The 19,041-nt window shown below is 37.8% G+C and overlaps 3 protein-coding genes and 1 long non-coding RNA gene across 16 annotated transcripts in view; 1 reads left to right on the top strand and 3 right to left on the bottom strand.

Annotated features, from left to right (window-relative positions):
- The window catches only part of LOC127904964 (uncharacterized), a 34,243-nt gene extending 33,963 nt beyond the window's left edge, over nucleotides 1-280 (bottom strand). Inside the window, exon 1 of the long non-coding RNA XR_008058451.1 lies at nucleotides 16-280. This is a non-coding gene — a long non-coding RNA (uncharacterized LOC127904964). The remainder of the gene's footprint in view (nucleotides 1-15) is intronic.
- LOC7459551 (MDIS1-interacting receptor like kinase 2) overlaps nucleotides 1-3,631 on the top strand; it is a 37,859-nt gene extending 34,228 nt beyond the window's left edge. For 2 of the 6 annotated variants that reach the window (XM_052450296.1, XM_052450295.1), the window contains one exon: nucleotides 2,943-3,631. In XM_052450296.1, coding sequence (XP_052306256.1) covers nucleotides 2,943-3,316 — 374 coding nt within the window. In that variant the 3' untranslated portion in view covers nucleotides 3,317-3,631. Of the gene's footprint in view, nucleotides 1-1,573; nucleotides 2,768-2,942 lie in introns of all 6 variants that reach the window. The other 4 variants (XM_024595716.2, XM_052450294.1, XM_002303082.4 and 1 more) reach the window with 3 other exon arrangements.
- Nucleotides 3,632-3,810: 179 nt separating this feature from the next.
- Nucleotides 3,811-8,834, bottom strand: LOC7459550 (cellulose synthase A catalytic subunit 4 [UDP-forming]). Its single transcript, XM_002301820.4, has 12 exons — nucleotides 8,668-8,834; nucleotides 8,369-8,570; nucleotides 8,162-8,286; nucleotides 7,800-7,866; nucleotides 7,553-7,703; nucleotides 6,861-7,473; nucleotides 6,549-6,686; nucleotides 6,331-6,456; nucleotides 6,031-6,243; nucleotides 5,396-5,905; nucleotides 4,751-5,101; nucleotides 3,811-4,620 (listed from the first exon to the last, which is right to left on the bottom strand). Exons 1-12 carry the CDS (start codon nucleotides 8,716-8,718, stop codon nucleotides 4,039-4,041), a joined length of 3,129 nt encoding a protein of 1,042 aa, XP_002301856.3. The 5' UTR covers nucleotides 8,719-8,834; the 3' UTR covers nucleotides 3,811-4,038.
- A 1,948-nt stretch (nucleotides 8,835-10,782) lies between these two features.
- LOC7459549 (protein PHOSPHATE STARVATION RESPONSE 1) lies at nucleotides 10,783-17,834 on the bottom strand. 8 transcript variants are annotated; one of them, XM_002301819.4, is made up of 9 exons: nucleotides 17,637-17,834; nucleotides 15,988-16,054; nucleotides 15,248-15,908; nucleotides 14,937-15,147; nucleotides 14,774-14,850; nucleotides 14,611-14,650; nucleotides 13,911-13,968; nucleotides 12,342-12,411; nucleotides 10,783-11,437 (listed from the first exon to the last, which is right to left on the bottom strand). In XM_002301819.4, the coding sequence occupies exons 3-9, from the start codon at nucleotides 15,899-15,901 to the stop codon at nucleotides 11,069-11,071; spliced, it is 1,479 nt and encodes a 492-aa protein (XP_002301855.3). In that variant the 5' UTR covers nucleotides 15,902-15,908; nucleotides 15,988-16,054; nucleotides 17,637-17,834; the 3' UTR covers nucleotides 10,783-11,068. The 8 variants fall into 8 exon arrangements, with proteins under 8 accessions (XP_002301855.3, XP_006386914.2, XP_024451486.1 ...); XM_006386852.3 differs by having other exon boundaries at nucleotides 15,248-15,903; XM_024595718.2 differs by having other exon boundaries at nucleotides 14,946-15,147; nucleotides 15,248-15,903.
- Nucleotides 17,835-19,041: the final 1,207 nt, after the last annotated feature.

Raw genomic sequence — 19,041 nt, 5'->3', positions numbered from 1 at the left:
CTAGGAGCAAACTACCTCGAAAACCCTGACTGGTCCAAGTTTTCCATGCCTTCTTTGGAATATCTTAGTTTTTTTCTCAATGAACTTACTGCAGAATTCCCCCATTTTATAACCAATTGCCGGAACTTGACGTTTCTGGATTTGTCACTCAATAAATTCACAGGCCAAATACCAGAATTGGTCTATACCAATCTGGGAAAGCTTGAGGCCTTGAATCTCTATAATAATTCATTCCTAGGACCATTGTCATCCAACATTTCGAAGCTTTCCAATCTCAAAAACATCAGTCTACAAAATAACCTGTTGAGTGGTCAAATTCCCGAAAGCATTGGTTCGATATCTGGTCTTCAAATTGTTGAGTTGTTCGGCAATTCTTTCCAAGGAAATATTCCACCTTCTATAGGCCAACTTAAGCATCTTGAAAAGCTTGATCTCCGGATGAATGCCTTGAACTCAACGATCCCTCCTGAGCTTGGTCTTTGCACTAACCTCACCTACTTGACCTTGGCTGATAATCAACTAAGTGGGGAATTGCCTTTGTCTTTGTCCAATCTAGCTAAAATAGCAGATATGGGTTTATCTGAAAACTCTCTCTCCGGTGAGATCTCACCTACCCTTATATCCAACTGGACTGAATTGATCTCGCTTCAGGTTCAAAACAATTTGTTTTCTGGAAATATTCCTCCAGAAATTGGGAAATTGACAATGCTTCAATACCTTTTTCTGTATAATAACACATTCTCTGGTTCCATTCCCCCGGAGATAGGAAACTTGAAGGAGTTATTAAGTCTAGACCTTTCAGGAAACCAGCTTTCAGGCCCCCTTCCTCCAGCATTATGGAATCTCACAAATCTTCAAATCCTGAATCTTTTCTCAAATAACATCAACGGTAAAATTCCACCAGAAGTTGGAAATTTGACGATGCTGCAAATTCTTGATCTCAACACCAACCAGCTCCATGGGGAGTTGCCACAGACCATTTCAAATATTACTTCTTTAACTTCCATCAATCTGTTTGGCAATAACCTCTCTGGTAGCATTCCAAGTAATTTTGGGAAGTACATGCTTTCTCTGGCGTATGCTAGCTTTTCAAACAATAGTTTCTCTGGAGAATTGCCGCCTGAATTGTGTAGAGGTCGGAGTCTTCAACAATTTACTGTCAACAGCAACAGTTTTACTGGGTCACTGCCAACCTGCTTTAGGAATTGTTCGGAGCTATCACGAGTTCGGCTTGAAAAGAACCGATTCACTGGAAACATCACTGATGCATTTGGTGTCCTTCCAAATCTTGTTTTTGTTGCCCTCAGTGACAATCAATTTATTGGTGAAATCTCACCAGATTGGGGAGAATGTAAAAACCTCACCAATTTACAGATGGACGGAAACAGAATTTCTGGTGAAATCCCTGCTGAGCTTGGGAAGTTGCCCCAGCTGCGAGTTCTAAGTCTGGGCTCCAATGACCTGGCTGGGAGGATTCCTGCTGAACTGGGAAATCTGAGCAGGTTATTCATGCTCAACTTGAGCAACAATCAGTTGACAGGGGAGGTACCTCAGAGTCTAACCAGCTTGGAAGGCCTTGAATATCTCGACTTATCTGATAACAAGCTGACTGGAAACATATCAAAAGAGCTTGGGAGTTATGAGAAGCTATCAAGCTTGGACTTGAGCCACAACAACCTTGCTGGTGAAATACCTTTTGAACTGGGTAACTTAAACTCGTTGCGGTACTTGTTGGATCTTAGCAGCAACTCACTCTCAGGAGCCATACCTCAAAATTTTGCAAAGCTATCGCAGTTGGAGATTTTCAATGTCTCACATAACCATCTCTCAGGAAGAATCCCAGATTCGCTGTCTTCCATGCTTAGCCTGTCTTCTTTCGATTTCTCATACAATGAGTTGACAGGTCCTTTACCATCTGGAAGCGTTTTCAAAAATGCATCCCCAAGATCTTTTGTTGGAAATTCAGGATTGTGCGGTGAAGGAGAAGGACTATCACAATGCCCAACAACAGACAGTAGCAAGTCCTCGAAGGATAACAAAAAGGTTCTTATTGGTGTTATCGTTCCTTTTTGTGGCTTATTAGTAATAGCAACTATCTTTGCTGTTCTGCTATGTTTCCGAAAAACCAAACTGCTTGATGAAGAGACCAAAATAGTCAACAATGGTGAGAGTTTCAAGTCAGTGATATGGGAAAGAGAAAGCAAATTCACATTTGGGGATATTGTCAAGGCCACTGATGACTTCAACGAGAAGTACTGCATTGGAAGAGGAGGATTTGGTAGTGTTTACAAAGCAGTATTGTCTACAGGTCAAGTAGTTGCAGTCAAGAAACTCAACATGTCAGACTCCAGTGACATCCCAGCAACCAATCGCCAGAGTTTCGAGAATGAGATTAAAATGCTGACAGAAGTTAGGCACCGGAACATCATAAAGCTTTATGGGTTTTGCTCCAGGAGGGGCTGCTTGTACCTGGTTTACGAGCATGTTGAAAGAGGAAGTCTGGGAAAAGTGTTGTATGGGATAGAAGGGGAAGTGGAGCTTGGTTGGGGCAGGAGAGTGAATACAGTGCGAGGAGTAGCTCATGCAATTGCCTACTTGCACCATGACTGTTCTCCGCCCATTGTGCACCGTGACATATCATTGAACAACATTTTTCTAGAGACAGATTTTGAGCCACGTCTTGCGGATTTTGGCACAGCAAGACTCTTGAATACAGATTCCTCCAGCTGGACTGCAGTTGCTGGGTCTTATGGCTACATGGCTCCAGGTAAGACAACAATCCTATGTTCTTGATTTTTGTTCTTGTCATTTGAGTATTGCTCTAAAATTATAAAAGCTATAACATGTGTACAACAAGGAAATGGGAAATATGGCATGATGCATGTTAAAAACTTTCATACTGGATGTTTCTGATGTTCATTTTGATTGCCTGGTGTTTTCAGAACTGGCACAAACAATGCGGGTAACAGACAAATGTGATGTGTATAGCTTTGGGGTGGTGGCTTTGGAAGTCATGATGGGAAGGCACCCGGGAGACCTCTTATCCTCATTATCATCAATAAAACCATCATTGTTAAGCGATCCAGAGTTGTTTCTAAAGGATGTGCTAGACCCGCGGCTCGAAGCTCCCACAGGCCAAGCAGCAGAGGAAGTTGTTTTCGTAGTTACAGTGGCCTTAGCATGCACACAAACCAAGCCAGAGGCACGGCCCACCATGCATTTTGTGGCACAAGAATTATCAGCAAGAACTCAAGCTTACCTGGCTGAGCCACTGAACTCGATAACTATCAGCAAGTTGAGAAGTTTTCAAAAATAGAACACGATGGACCTCGTAGGATAGGCTACTTTTGGTTTGACAGAATTCCATGGCTTTCACAAATTACAATTCAAGGAGGTGGGCTTTACTTCCTTGTGGCTGTCTTAGTATAAAGATTATAGTACTGAGTTTTATATTTTCTTTGATAATCCTTCTGTGTAATTAGTTACCAGAGTACGGATGCATGTTCCGTATCATGTATTGCTTTTGGTTAGTGTCTAGAGACAAATACAAAAGAGACAGAAACATGTCTGGTTGGTGACGCAGAGACGAAAACATCAAATAAATCTGTCTCTGAGACAGTTTTACAGTGAATTTAATCTAATGTTTTTGTCAAAGATGATGGACACTTCCAATTTTGAAACAATCTACCATGTTTGGTTGACTTTGATCCAGAGGGATAGATTCCTTGCCTTGACCTGGAAAATATATATATATATAGTCTGTGGATTGTAAATTTGTAATTGTAAGGATTCCTCCCTCAAGAGTGAATGTTTGGAACAGCATAATTTTTTAGTAATTCTTAATTAATAAAATTCTTAAAGTTTGCGTGCATATGCTTGCTTGCTAACAGAAAAATCTCACTGATAATCCATACAATGACCACTCCACTCCCCCATTAAAAAGGAAAAACAACTGTGCAAAAGTGGGATAACCTGTGAAAGACTCAAAACACAGAACAGAACAGGAGCTGACCGCAAAATTCAAAAGGCATTGACTAGCTAGCACTCCACCCCACATTGTTTGAGAATTGGGCCAGTTTGCTTGGGCAAGAAGGGATCAATTCTAACCCAAATCAATGAGAAAATAGATGCAAGAAGTATAGACCAGAGGACAACAATTGTAGGAGTCCTGTTTTGCCTTCCCATCAGACCTTTGAGGAAGGGATAGAGATGGACAATGACCCAGAAAGCGAAAAATAGCTTCCCAAATAAAGGACCCCATGATCCATATCCGTTGTTTATTGCATCGGATACTCCTGCTACAACTCCAACCATATTCAAGATGATTAGAGTGGTTGGTGGGATGAGGAGGGTGGTCCATTTGAAGAGGTACAGCTCTCCAAACTCGGCATCGTCTGCTGATTTTGATGTAACAGTGAAGTTAGTGTCTACTCCTCCAAGGACCTTGAGGAGGCCTTGGAAGACAGCAAAAAGATGAGCTGAGACACCGCCGATAACCCAAAATTGCTCATTACGCCACAAGTCCTGGATGCTGACTCCACTCCATCGAAGTTCTAACACAGATGTTGCTATGATTGAGATGAAAAGGGCTAGGAACCATATGCTAGCAAGGTTGTTCAGCTGCAAAGAAAAAAAATAAATTTGGTTAAAATTAATACTATTGGAAGAGACAAAAAAGAATAGCTGTGGATGGAGGAATGACATTGTTTTCAATGTGTTAATCTCTGCAATACAATTCAGTATCACTTACAGTAGGGATGATAAATTTTCCTGTCAGAAGGCAGACTGCTGGAATAGTACAGTAGGCAAGTAAGGGAATGGAGGTGAAAGGGTAAACGATGGTGTTGATGTAAGCAAGCCTCTCCAGCAACTTCAACTTTCCTCCATAGCCATACCATAGAGGACAGTGATGACTAAGGAAAATCTCAATAGAGCCTAGTGCCCATCGCAGAACTTGGTGCAACCTATCTGATAGATTAATGGGAGCAGATCCCTTAAAAGCTGGTCTCTGGGGAGAACAGTAGACAGACCTCCACCCTCTACAATGCATCTTGAAGCCTGTCAGGATATCTTCTGTAACAGAACCATAAATCCATCCAACCTGCGATTAAGAAAATTCTTCATTCAGTAATCTTTCAACTCACCCAGTTATGATGATGATATGAACATTGACTTTGCTTAAACATTAATGCTTCAGCTTTTGAGCAGATAAGTAAAAGGAACGTAACTTTGGCCATTTATAAACAAAAACAACAGGAAATTTGTCAAAATGCTGATGTTCTTCAGACTCCATAAATATACGATTTTTCAATAAATGAAAATTGAAGCCAATGTTGCAAGTCTTGAAAGATTCGTTAAAAACAAAGGGCCTTTCGAAATGCTACTCAGTACTCACCTCTTTACCCCATTCGGTTTTTTCTTCATACCCGCAACTTATAACATGAATGGCTTCCTTAATGTGTGATTGAGAGTTAGTTCCTTCAGGCAGGCCACCATTTTCCATGAGGGTAGAGGCAATAAATACCGGTGATTGCCCAAACCGTTTCTCGAAACTTTTTTGTGACATGAGTGATGATTTCTCCAACTCTTCGTAGCCTTCAAGCCCTTCTTCAATCTCTTCAAGATCAAAGACTGGTGCAGATGCTTTCCTTGTGTACTTCTTCCCCATCATTTTCTTTTTCATGGGGTATAGTCCTCCAAGAAGACTTCTTTGCCCTTTCTTCTTAGACTTTTTCCTTGAACCACCACAGCAACAGCAACACCATGAAGGCCAGCAATCGCATGTCATCTTGGGTCTCTTCTCAGACACTGGAGGATCATAGCCATACAAGGACTGCCTGTTGAAGACACATCCAGTACCAACATATACTGGCCCTTGAACCCCATCTAGACCTTTCATGTTTATCTGTCACAGAAAATTAAATGAATGCATCACTCACAAATTCGTTAGATTGAAAAATCAGAAATTGCTGCTATGTTATTTTCTTAACATCAGAGAATATAAGAGTTTTTTAATCCAGCACAACTTACATCAAAGAACACAACATTGCGATTAGCATATCTATCATGGCGATCAATACCATCAAACCTCTGCGGAAACTGGACATAGCAGAGCTTCTTCCCAAGTTGGGGATCCATCAAAAAGCACATGGCTTCTCTTACAGCCTTGCTGTTATTGATGTAATGGTCACAATCCAAATTCAACATAAAAGGTGCATTGGTGAGCACTGCTGAGACTCGAATCTAGAAATGGCATACAATGATGAATTCCATTAGTTATTTGAATTCTCTAGGATCAGAAAACTTGAGATTTAGTAAAGTTTTACTCACCAGAGCATTCATGGCACCTGCTTTCTTGTGGTGGTTATATCCAGGTCGTTTCTCACGGGAAACATACACAAGCCTCGGAAGCTCCTTGCCTTCCACGTCGAGCGCACCCTCACTTCCTAGATATACCTGCAAAGCAAAGCAGCTTTCAGTTGCACTGTAATATGATATCAATTCTGAGGCTAAAAATAATGAGACATATACGGATGATGTTGTTAAACCTGAATCATTCCAGGATGATCACGTGTGATGTTTCCAGGCCATGGGGTACCATCCTGCATCACCCATCCTTCTTCTGGTTTCTTTTGGGCCTTTGACACCAATGCGTTGATCCTTACTTTGAATTCTTCATATTCTCTCTACAATATACCACACGATCAATCCCTTAAAACAACATCTAATGATCATAGAACTTCCACTAAATGTTTCATGCAGTAGAGTTAAGGAAAGGATTATATCTGTTGGAAGAGTGAAAAGCAACACTAGTTATAGAAATATGCAAAGGAGACTATTTGGAAGTTGGTTCTGCTTACTTTCATAGCTCTGCGCTCCTTCACAAAGTTGGGATGCACTTTGTCTTTCAAGTAGTCAATCTTCTGAGTGAAGTAGAACTCAGGAGCCCTTGGCTCAATGTTATGCTTCTTGCAAAATGGAACCCATCTTCTAGCAAACTCAGCAGTTTCTGCTAGGGAGTCGAAAAGGAGCATGGATGCACCATCATCTGATACATAACAACTGACCTTGTCGACAGGATAATCAACGGATAGGATTGAAAGGACTGTATTTGCAGTTATGATTGGTGGTTCCTTGAGAGGATCCACAGTACTCACAAACACATCAACTGGGCCCAGACGATTAGGCTCACCCTCACGCTCAAACCTCATGGATAGGCGATCAAGATAAGTTTCACGTTCAATGGGGTTCCATTTTGGGAACTGGTCAAGGATCCAGGAGAGGCCAAACCATACCTCACATATTACAGAGATAAGCCACAATGCATAAGCATCGTATGCTGGAGTTAAGATCCGAAAACGGAAAAAGAAGCAAAGAATGATAAGTCGAAGGACAATGACAATTCGATACGGGTTGATTCTGCTTGAGGGAATTGGGATTTTTCTCCATAGTGGTTGCCTGGCTTCAGCCATGCTGTAAAAGTATGTTGTTAGTATCGATAGCAGAACCATCTTAATGCAAAGAAGAAGATGAGGATGCAAAAAACACTCACAGGTACTCATCTTCTTCTCCTTGATCATTTCCTCCATCATCTTTGCTCACCAAACCTCTCTTTTCTTGCCTAACTTTCCATTTCTCCACCCTCTCTTGCCATTCTGCATTGCTATAACCCTCTTTCTCGCCTTCAAGATCCTTACCAGCAACTGATCAATCCATACGAACATGAATATGAATGAACAAATAAAAAGCTTCTTCCAAAGAGATCCTAATGTGAAATCATATCATCAAAATTCGCATACCACTTCCTGCTGACGAAAAGGCCGGACGAATGGGTTGCATTTCCTGTTCATTGTAGTGCTCAATTTCCTGCAAAACTCACCCCCACAAGCTTAAAGATCTTCCTACTCTATTAACAGATGGTTATTCTTTGAATTCAGTAAGATATCAACGATAAATTAAACAATAATTAGAGTCTAAATTAGTTTAATTAATTTATGATTAGGAAGCAAATCACTCAACAGGTTTTGAACATTAGATGGGGACAATAATTCTTGTGGACAGGTTTACTGATAACTCCATTCACTGAACAGACATCAATCAGCTAGAAATTCTAATTTATGCCAACAAATTAAGGAGGTTGGTTTCTGTTGAATTGATTTACCGTGTGACTAAAAACATTTTTCTGATTGGATTCGTCATGATCATGATGCTTAATCTGAAATTCGTCTTCAAAATCATCAAAATTGGCATCCTCATCGTCATTATCTCCAGGAACTCTAGGACAACCTGCACAACACTAACCATAGTTAAGAACTAGATTGACATGACATGTTTACTTATAACAAACGAAAATGCACCTTTGACAAACCTTTGTGACGCTTATATCGAGTGTTGCACTGAGGACAGGACTGGTTGCCTTCACTCCTCTCATACTCATAACAAGGCCTACAAACAGGAAAGCCACACACATGACAAGCAACAAACACCTCTCCATCTTCCTTAACTCCAATCTCATCCCCACAAACTCTACATTTTTTCAACGTTGCAGACTGGCGAGTTGGAGGCCTCAGCTGCCATGCACGTACGTTACAAGTATAAAAACAATACTCATTAATTACAAGATTATGATAAAGAACTAACAGGTAAAACTAAGAAGATGATACGCACCTCATCTTTGGCATGCAAGGTCTGTGAACTGCCCGTGACAAGGCCAGCCATGGACAACAGCAAGAAAAAAACTGATGAAGAGAAAGTGAAAGAAGGATGGTGAGAGGAGAGGAAGGAGAGGTGAGAGGGTATTAAAGAGGAGGTGGTTGGAAGCTGATATCAACTGTGGCTTTGAGTGTGTGTAATGCTGCGAGAGATGTAATGCACCAAACTGTGAGTTGAGAAGTCGTGGGTTTGAGTCTAAGAGACGTCAAGTAGAGGGTAGGAGAAGGATAGAGAGAGTTTGCTTGTTCTGTCTTAGCTCGCTTAGACTCAAAGGTGTTTCAGATACCAAACTACTTAATTTCAAAAAAAAAAAAAAAAGCATGCACATGCACATGCATGTAGTGGTAGTTTCTATTTGTTTTTCCAGTAAAAACTGTGATTTACAAAATTTTGATTTTTTTACGTTTAAAATTAAATTTTTATTGCTTTGATTTGTTGATATGAAAATAAATTTTTTAAAAAATATATTATTTTCATGCATTTTCAAGTAAAAAATAATCATTACTTAAATGTCAAATACTACATTGATTCAAAATAAATTTTAAATTAAATAAGGTTAGAATTGATTTAGATAAATCAACTTATCACCTGCAAAATTCATTTAAAATTTAATTTGATTTTAAAAAAAATTAAAATTATATTATTTTAATATTTTTAAAAATAAAAATAAAAATTAATTTAATTTAATCGATTTCACTCGAGTTAATCAAAATATATTTTTTTAATTAAGTTATAGAGAGATCATTTTCTTTTACAATAATTGCATTTGTTTGGTCAAGTGAAGTGTCTTGTTTTACCAACCCCACCTGGCCGGAGTCATAAGTGAATGGATCAATTTATAGATCGGCAGGTTAACTTAAATTTATTTATTTATTTTGGATAAAAAAAATTAAAAAAAATATTTATTGAATAAATCTCACCAGATCCTCACAGATCTGTGAGATCAACTCCCTAATTAATTAAAAAAAAAATCATGACCTAGGCCAGGCTCGGTTTTACAACCAAGTTTATTTCTTACGCCCTGATTTTGAAGGCTTAAACATCATGCACCTTCCTGCTGTCACACTCCACAGTCTACACCCACCTATGGATGCTAACTTTCAAAGAAAGGTCTCGACAAAGAAATTGTAGAAAACAAGATAAATTTAGGAATATTCACATCATAAAAATACAGCCTGCCATCGATATACCAATAAATTCTTTGTTTTTTCCTCCTCTTGTTTTGATTTACTGTAAACTGCTAATCTCTAACAAAACCTGCAAATACCCTAAAGATCGAATGATCTATGATACCTCCATTCCACTTTCGTAAAATTTGTCACAATCCATCGATCCAATGAAGCCCACTTGGGCACAGCCCTCCTTGAGGACAGCAAGGAACTCTGTGCATCAGAAATTCAAGGCCAATTTGTCATTCTTACAGCTGATATCACCATCAAGAAGCGCTTCAATCAGCTCTGATACTAAGTCTCTGATAAGGTTCTGCTTTCGTCAGCGCATGCACAAGAAGCTTGTGCATTTCAATACTTCATAAAAATGGAGTGTTACTTGGCGAAAAAGGGATCACTTTTCAAGCAACTTCAGCTTTTTGATTGGCCATTCTTCTGACACTACTCTTCCCATATGCCTACAACAGAATGCTTCAAACCCAAATGATGAAGATATCATATTGCATGTTTAAAATGGTTTGTTTGATCGGTCTCCTATATGGCTATGTCTGACAACAAGGTTCAAGCTTTGCCTCGTAATCCAATATTTTTAAAGCAACACTGCATTCTTCTGTCAACTGATAGTTACCTATTCGAATTTGCATAACCACGGGTTTTCAGCATATTGAGTGGTTGACCTATACGGCACAACTCAATTGCGTGAAAGGTCATCTCCTGTGCTTAATCCACATGGTTACTCATCAAGACCAGAACAGCTTTCCTTGGTGCAATGTCAACATTCCACAAATCTATCTAAACAGTGGCAGGGGTTGTGTGTACTGAAAGCTGGCCAAAACCGACACTTCTCATGTCCAAGCTTGAGCTAGAAGATCGTTTATAGCTAAACAATAGGAGACACCAATTCAACACAGAAAGAGGAGTCCATTCTCTGCCATTAATAAAATGGTTTACACAATAATTATACACCCTCTAGCCTCATCACAAAAAGGAGTACAAGACAGGAGGACAAAGATTTCGATAAAAAATCTCCCATCTACCTTGTTTATGGACTAATTAGAGTGTGCATGAGGCACATAAACAGAAGCAGGAGAACCTCAAAGTTCTCAAGATCTATTTATAAGTCTGTCCTACTCAGGATTAAACTCCTCCATGAATCACTATCAACCTGTTATTTCAATGCTGTTGGCCTAGGCATCTGTTCTTGGACGTTTTGCAGGCTGCAAACTTGAATCAGTATTGTATGGCTCAGAATTTTCAGGAGTTTCAGTTGGCGATACCTTGTGCTTTCTATTCAGATCCTGTGATCCTCCTTCTAGTGCAGGGTTGGCATAAATTGTGTCAGTTGGTGTCTTGCCACAGTCTACCTGGGCGGTTTCCAAATCATTTTTGGCAGGGGAGTCCTGGATTGCATCTGAGGACAGAGTAGAGGGATTTTCCAAAGCAGATGAAGCTGCCTTCAACTTGTCAACGTCAATACCTGATTTGCATTGTTTCTCAAACATCATTTGAAGGTGCCTCCCCTGTTCTTCTATTCGTAACTGTAAATTTCGTTGGATCTGCCAGAAAGATTATAGAATTATAAATGATGAACTGTAAATCATACACACAACCTGAATCATGTCTTCATGTGCGCATGACATGATTTATACAGTAACAATCATATCTACTGATGTGCAGACTGCATACAGCACTACAATAAACCGAACCAGTTACCATGCCACACATTATGCAGTCCATGGTCCTAAACCACTATGCAATGGGTACATTCTATATTAGACAAGTTCACAGCATAGCATCTGTAGGTTGTATAAGTGAGCGATAACGTAAAGCCAAATCGTAAAACATTTCTAACCAAGGAAAAATCATTTTTTTAGCTCTCAGTATTATATACTTTGCTGCATTATAGAAAAAGTGAGTGCTTTATAAACAAATTAATTCTTTAAGGAAACAATGCATATGTATAAATCTTAAATGCAGGTAACAACAAAAGAGAACTTCATGGAGCTTCTTTGCATCATTGAAGTCTTGATACCAAGGAGAATGTATGGATAATTGTAAACATTTTCATGGTCTAGGCAATTGAAAAGTTGCAGACATTTATTACTTCTATGACGTAAATGCATAATGCAACTTCTATGCAGCAAAGTTAACATGCAGCAAAGATCCTGCACTTGACCAGAAACTTCTAGTGGAATATCTCTCTCACTCGATCAACATGGAATGAATCCCTCCATTTTCAGATCCTTGCTCCTTTTTTTACAAGTAGTGCCTTCATGAAGATGATTTGGTTTTTCAAACAGAATATAGAAGAAAATCAAGACAACCGATTTTCATCATAAAGCAAAAGAACCCTTGTTAAAAGCTGCCAAATCAGGTCACGGAACCTAATTTTTTGAGGTTCCAGAGTCAAAGCCACTAATCAAATCCAAACATAGATCCATTTTCATGGAAAATGTATACCTCAAGCTGTTCATGCAGTCGTTTCTGAACTTCCATCTGTAATCGTAGAGCTTCAGTGATTTCAATGCCTCTGTTGTCCAACATAAAATAGAAAGAGTTTAGCAGGATAATTCAAAATGAAATAGAACACAGATTGAATAATTTAAATATGCAGCTCTTTTCCCAAAATATAAATCATTCAAGAGACATTTCTAGGTTATAATCATACCATGGTGCCAGCCAATTTTCAATCTGAGACGCCATATGTAGATTGAAAGGGCATTAAACAAGTTTTTAACCTAACCAAGTTTCTTCTGGAACTACCTGAATCTCCCAGGAAGTCAACTAACGTACTGAATACCTTCCAAGTTAATTTTGTTGCTAGGTCTTTTCATCAATAAATGACAACCCGTGGTCATTATCAGTAGAGTGATTACAGAAAATGAGACTGTAAACAAAAATTCAACAGATATAGTTTAAAATCCAATCCTTGTATGGTAGGGGAACCACACTCCTCAATCAACCTACTTTAAAGGGAGGTAAAGCAGCAAAGGGAAAAACAAGAGAATTATAGTTGTAGCATAATCCATAAGCAAGTTTTGTTATCATGCGGAAAGTTATTCTCCTTACTTTCCACATGCATAAATCTTTAAGAAGAAACTGGGAAGCAGGCTAGTAATATAAAATTCACAACTTTAGCATTCCTGCCAAATTCTATTACTGAGGGACAAAGAATGCGTCTTGCAGAGTGAAGCCTAACAAAAAGATCACATTCATCTGTTTCTACTCAAGTCAACAAGTCAAGAGTTATTTTTTTCCAGACTTGTTGGAAATTCTGGAAATCAGCAGGTCAAGGTTTCTATTTTAAATTTTAGGTTCTCTAAATGATTGAATGATGTTGAAATTCTTTTGTAATTACATGAATAGTTCTGTTCTTATTTACAAGTCTAGATCCTCATTTAAGTAATGATAACAAGAACTCTGTGTATAGCCCTGTAATCTTTCAATGAGAAGGCATTATTAATTTCAGAAAACAATGATGATTTTTGATGTATGAATTCAAACCTTTGAAAGCGTGATGCTTTCTTCTCTCTAGATTTAATTCTATAAACTTACAGGTAAGATGCTATTCGTCTCTCTCTCTCTCTCTCTCTCATTAAATTTTAATAAAGGAAGAGGACAAAATGGAGGATAAGACACCCTCCTATCTCTTTGCTTGTCTGCTAAAGTGATGTCTCTACATGTATCAGTTGTAGAACACCAAAGCGAAGCTAGAAAAACTATTTTATCCAAAAGCAACAGGAATAGTAGATGCATATCCTGAAATATCCTAAACTCTGCTCGTTCCAAAAGTACAGAAGTAAAGCAAGAATAGCACATTGCCACAATACCTTGCCACCTTGAAAGCTGGTAGTCTCTTATTTCTCAATTATGTGTGTAGACTTTTACAATTAGCCTAATTTTGAAACCATAGAATTTCTTCTCTTTCTTGTCCTTTGTCAAGTTCACAGTTGCTCAAAGCCAAAGAATAAATACCAGCTGATGATGCAGTAACAAGAGAATCAAAATTAATAAATGGTGTAGACTTACGTTTTCAAGTCAAGAGATGATATTTCATCAATAGATGTCAATCTTTTCTCAGAGGATCCTGCAAGCAAAATAGAACAGCTCGTTAAAAAATATATAAATAGGAAATTCCTCATACATGTTTTGATCCATGCAGTAAAATAAAGCAAAGAAATCTCGAGCAGCTACAAAAAAACTGAGGGAGAAAAAAGATGGTCACAGGAAATTTAGGTCATAGTACAACGACAGTTAGGAGTGATCGGAAAATGGTATTAAAATAGGCAGATAGAAAATTGGTGAAGTTAATTTAGAGAGCTTACATTAAGACAACTCAACTGAAGCCTTGAAAAAAAGTATACTTGAGCCGCAAAAAATAGCAGAAAAATGTCTTTTTCATAGATAGGGCAATTGACTTAAATCACAGAAAGGATTGAATAAACAACATAGCATGCAGATCATAATCATGCTTTTGTGGAAAGACTAGATTGAGGTTGATTCAAATGAAAAGGAGATATTGAACAGGGGTATGTGTCATAAATTAATACATTGTCACAAGTTTGCACAGTGCAGCTTAAGACTCAAGTTCATGAGTGAAGATAAGCAATTCAACGAGTTAAAATGCAATCTCCATCCTCTCATTCAGGTTAAAATTCTAAGGTGGAAGAGCAACACAAAATTCAGGGATATGTTAAAGTCTTGGAGTCACTGATTAGTTATTACATACCCTCTGATGACTCTGGTCTGTATCTGGCTGTTCGGTATTTCTGAAATTCAACAAAGAATATTCTCCAATTAAAAACAAAAATAAGAATCCGAAACCATGCCACACAAGAAATGATGCTGACGCATAAAACCAGCCTCGCTTTTAAAGAAACAAAGGTGCATACCTGCAAGTGGCTTTTTACATGATAAATAGTCAAGCTGTCAACTTTCATCAGCTTCAGCACGCCTTTTGGAGTAGCTCCTGCACGTAAGAAAAAGGAAATCAATTGAAGAAGAAGCCTGGGAATTTTTGGCTAGCAATCAGTTAAGGCAAAGATAGTTCCACACTTTCACTACCACCAAGGTTGTTGACAGCCTCCACAAAAGCTTCATGAAGTTCTGGTGTCCAACGCATGCGTGGCTTCGTTGGTGCACTGTTTGCTGAGGAAGTGGGGGTGAGAACTGGGCGAATTTCTGCAGATAGGGATGGAAGCTGCAGGTGACCTTGGGAGTGTTGAACTGGAGTGTTTGAAGATGGTTTGGAGACCTGGTATGCCATCTGAAGCAACGAGATGAGAACAGGAGAAAGCATAAAGGAATATTTCACCATACTTTTGCAAGGGTATCTTATTTGTTGTGTGTTGTGAGAAGATACCAACCTTTGGTTCCATGTCCACAATGCTGGTGTCAGCCAGAAGCTCATTCCAATTAGTTGTCAAAGCATCATCATCAGTAATTAGCTGGTCTGCCCATTCCTGCCAATCATTTCGTTTACCAAATTCTTCTGATGCCATGACACCAGCACAACTATTGCTTTCTATCTGATTATTTTGAACAGTAGTGTTAGTGGGAAAGTCAAGAAAACCCGGCGGTGATTCTGGACACCATGAAGCACTGTTTTCATTTACATAATGACTAGTTGTTGTTGATTGAAGTAATGCTGATGGAGAAGATTGTGACATCAGCAAAGCTCCTGCATTTGCTGATGACTGGGAAATAAATGGAGTATTTCTTGAATGTTTCTCCCGGGGTGTGACAGAAGAGTACTGAAGGTCTGTTGAGAAGCTCGCAGAAGAAGAAAATAAGTGTCCAACTACTCCATTGTTAGAGGGCAAATGACTTGCATGCACAAGAGGCCTGGTCATAAGCTCCCTTTCCATGGAAACCTGTTGACAGCCTGGTAACTTGGAGTATGTCTCTTCTAGAGGTGTTGGAACCACTGGTAAAGATGAAGACAGTGTTCCAGACACCCCAAGGTTACCAAGCTGCTTTGCACCTGCTCTCTGAATGCTAAAAGCTGGGCGTCCCTCCATTGCTATGCTTCAATCAGCACAAAAATAGGGTGTCGGTTATTCAATCAATTCACAGCAGTTTCCCATTTTGACAACCAAGTGAATACCTTCTGAAAGCACCCTTCTTATTGGTTCACAATAGTGGGACACTGGAAAGGTCATCAATTAAAACATCTGTCAACAGGAATGAATACATAAATACACGATGTCACCAATAGGGAATATAGAGATACTCATAGCAATGATCACCATCCTTTCTAAACCTCATAAGTTCACCTATAAACACCGCAATTTTTTGGTTTTTCTCAGAAGAAAGTTCTAGCCACCCATATCATTTCCAAAACTCCCTATTTCTAAATCCTTTATCCCACTTGTAATGACCAGCTCCTCAAGGCATCAGTCCATCTCCAAACTCAACACTACATTCAGTTACAGGCATGAAATGTTTCTACCAGAGCAGAGTTGAAATGCTCATACTAGGAAAATAGTCAAAAGCATGAAAGCTACAGTGAAACATAATGACTTAAATGTTAATAGCAGGCAGCAAGAACATGTGAGGTTGGTTTTCAGCAAATTCCACAGTCCCTAGACAGTTATCCAAAAATTGAAACAAACAAAAAGAAAAGGCAAGCCTTGCAATAAGAGGACTAATAATAATGATTCAAATTCTCATTCCCAATTCTCATAAAAACTTCGTATTGGATAATAGACGCAGGACAGCCATTGTCTAGCATAATACTAAATTCTTGTAATTGCAACAAAGAGTCAATAGGTTGTCATGTTGAAATTATTGACAGGCTCAATTGTTCAAGGCGTGAGAGCATTTAGTTCATGCAAAACTGTTGAAGGGTAGAGCGAGTATGATTATAACAAACCATCAGAAGCAAATTCTCCCCTTGTTGGCCATTACAAATATTCATAGCAAGTACAAGGATTCTTTAAGTCTAAGGCTCTGCCTATCAGTGCGCCATCCCCATCCCCGACCAGTGGGTACTCCTTCCAATTGGTATGGAGATAGGAACATTAACTAAGATGAAGAGTTGTTTAGCAAACCATAATTATAATATTGCGAACCCGTTTGCAGAATGTGTTTTTTCTTCAATACCAATTGGTTCCACGAAATTCATATTTTCAGTGTTCAAATAAATTCTCCTCAGCATCTCAAGGCATACCAACTGCATCAAAAAATCTTCCTGACCACTAACACAAAACCCTAAACAAGCTAGATGCTACATATCATTACTCTCAATCATTAACTATCATGAGCGATGCATTGCGCATGGATCCTGACACCCTCGTCACCGGGACGTCTAAAAACCATATGCTTGTCCTTGGTCAGTTAACTCTAGCTAACTTCATTCCATTGATAAATTATTTATTCAACATCCAAGTTCCAACCTTTCAAAGTCCATGTCCTTAGCTTCAATTCAATTGTATCTGGGACCCCCTACTAAACTAATTTCTTCTCCCCATTTCACAGAGAACTCATGAATTCAGAAATATTAAGCTCAAAAAACCAAAAAAAAAATCCAAGCGAAAAATTTAAAAAAAAAAAAAGGACATGCACCCTACGATGCAAACCAATTATCATTCAAGACCAACTAAACCAAGTCCGATCACCGACGACGCAATTCAAGAAAAGCACCAAAAATTCAATCAATCAAGTAATTATTACAATCAAAACAAAAAAATTAGCTTCAGATTCCATCAAAACAAAACAAAATTACCAAAACGGGGGAACATATAAATTTCTCACCTACGACTTCACATAACCTCGCAGTATTGAAGGCCCTAAATGGCTAGAAATCAATTCTTTAGGCACAGAAACAATTCTCTAAAGGTGTTATGGAAAATTCGGTCACCGGCGTGTCACCCCGAAGAAGTGAACGGTGACAGAGAGTGCGCTTTGCTCTCTTTAGCCCCTCTCTCTTTTTTGGCTCTGTTAATAAGGAACAGTGAATTCCTCCAAGCCTTAAATATAGCGCGTGTGGAATAAACTCCAGAGAGATGGTGGGGTAACAGTGCGTATCGTGTGGGTGTGTGGGACCAGGTTTGCTATTGGTGAGTAGTGTAATATCTGATGGGGTGCACGTGGGGATTGTGATTAGCATATTACGGCCCTGTTTTGTACAATTGCGATTTTGAAAATTTTTATTTTAAATTAATTTTTTTTATTTTTAAAATGTTTTATGCGCTAAAATTAAAAATAAATAAAATATTATTTTAATTTAATTTTAAATAACAAATAATTTAAAAAAAAAACAATTTCTACCACACTTTTAAGACTCTATTAAATAATTTTGGAAATTTATGTTTTATAATTAAAACAGATATTTATATTAAAATCTATAATTTAAATTTCCTTGGAAAAAAATATTTTATTAAACAAACTACTCATTTTTTATTCTATGTATTTTCTATTAATAACATGTTTTTTGAATTAAAAATAAAGGCAATTCAAATAAATTTTCATGAAAACTTTAATAAAAAAAAGTAATCTAAACTATTATTTCTTATTAATGCATTTTTCTATTGTTTTCATTAAAATATGTTTATTTTATCAGAATCATTGTTTTTTAAATAAAAGAAATATCATAGTATAAAAGGCAAGTTTTAATTAAAAAAACATTAAAAATCATGTCTCTAAATTTTGTATGTAATTGAAGAAAAAAATGAATAATTAATATGAAGAAATTATGTAAAATAATTAATAATAATTAATTTTGTATTATTGAATAGTCATTATTAGAGACAATTCATTTGTTTAGTTACTTTCATGAAAAGCCATTAATATTATTATCAGGTTTTGTGTTGCTGGATTATTTACTTTTACCACCAAGCTACACGTAATGGAGACAATTCATTTGTTTAGTTACTTTCATGAAAAGCACTTGCTTTAATTGAGGAGAAACTATTCATTGTTGAAAGGTATATGAAAAAATTAGTTCAAGATTAGATTATAATATTAAAATAATTAGGGATCAAAATAAAAAGAATTTAAAAGTTTAAAGATTAAAATGAAAAAAATTAGTGTTTGAAAAGGTATTTCAAACTTTGTCGGAACATATAGATTTAAGTGTTGATCATATCTTGTTTAAGATATTGTTTGTTTTTATTGTTGCGGTTGCAAAGTGTTTTTATAAAAATTTAAGTATTTAATT

This window comes from Populus trichocarpa, chromosome 2 (assembly GCF_000002775.5).
Source record: "Populus trichocarpa isolate Nisqually-1 chromosome 2, P.trichocarpa_v4.1, whole genome shotgun sequence".
NCBI lineage: Eukaryota > Viridiplantae > Streptophyta > Magnoliopsida > Malpighiales > Salicaceae > Populus > Populus trichocarpa.
Note: the sequence above shows the minus strand (reverse complement) of the source record. Positions and strands in the feature narration are given on the sequence as shown.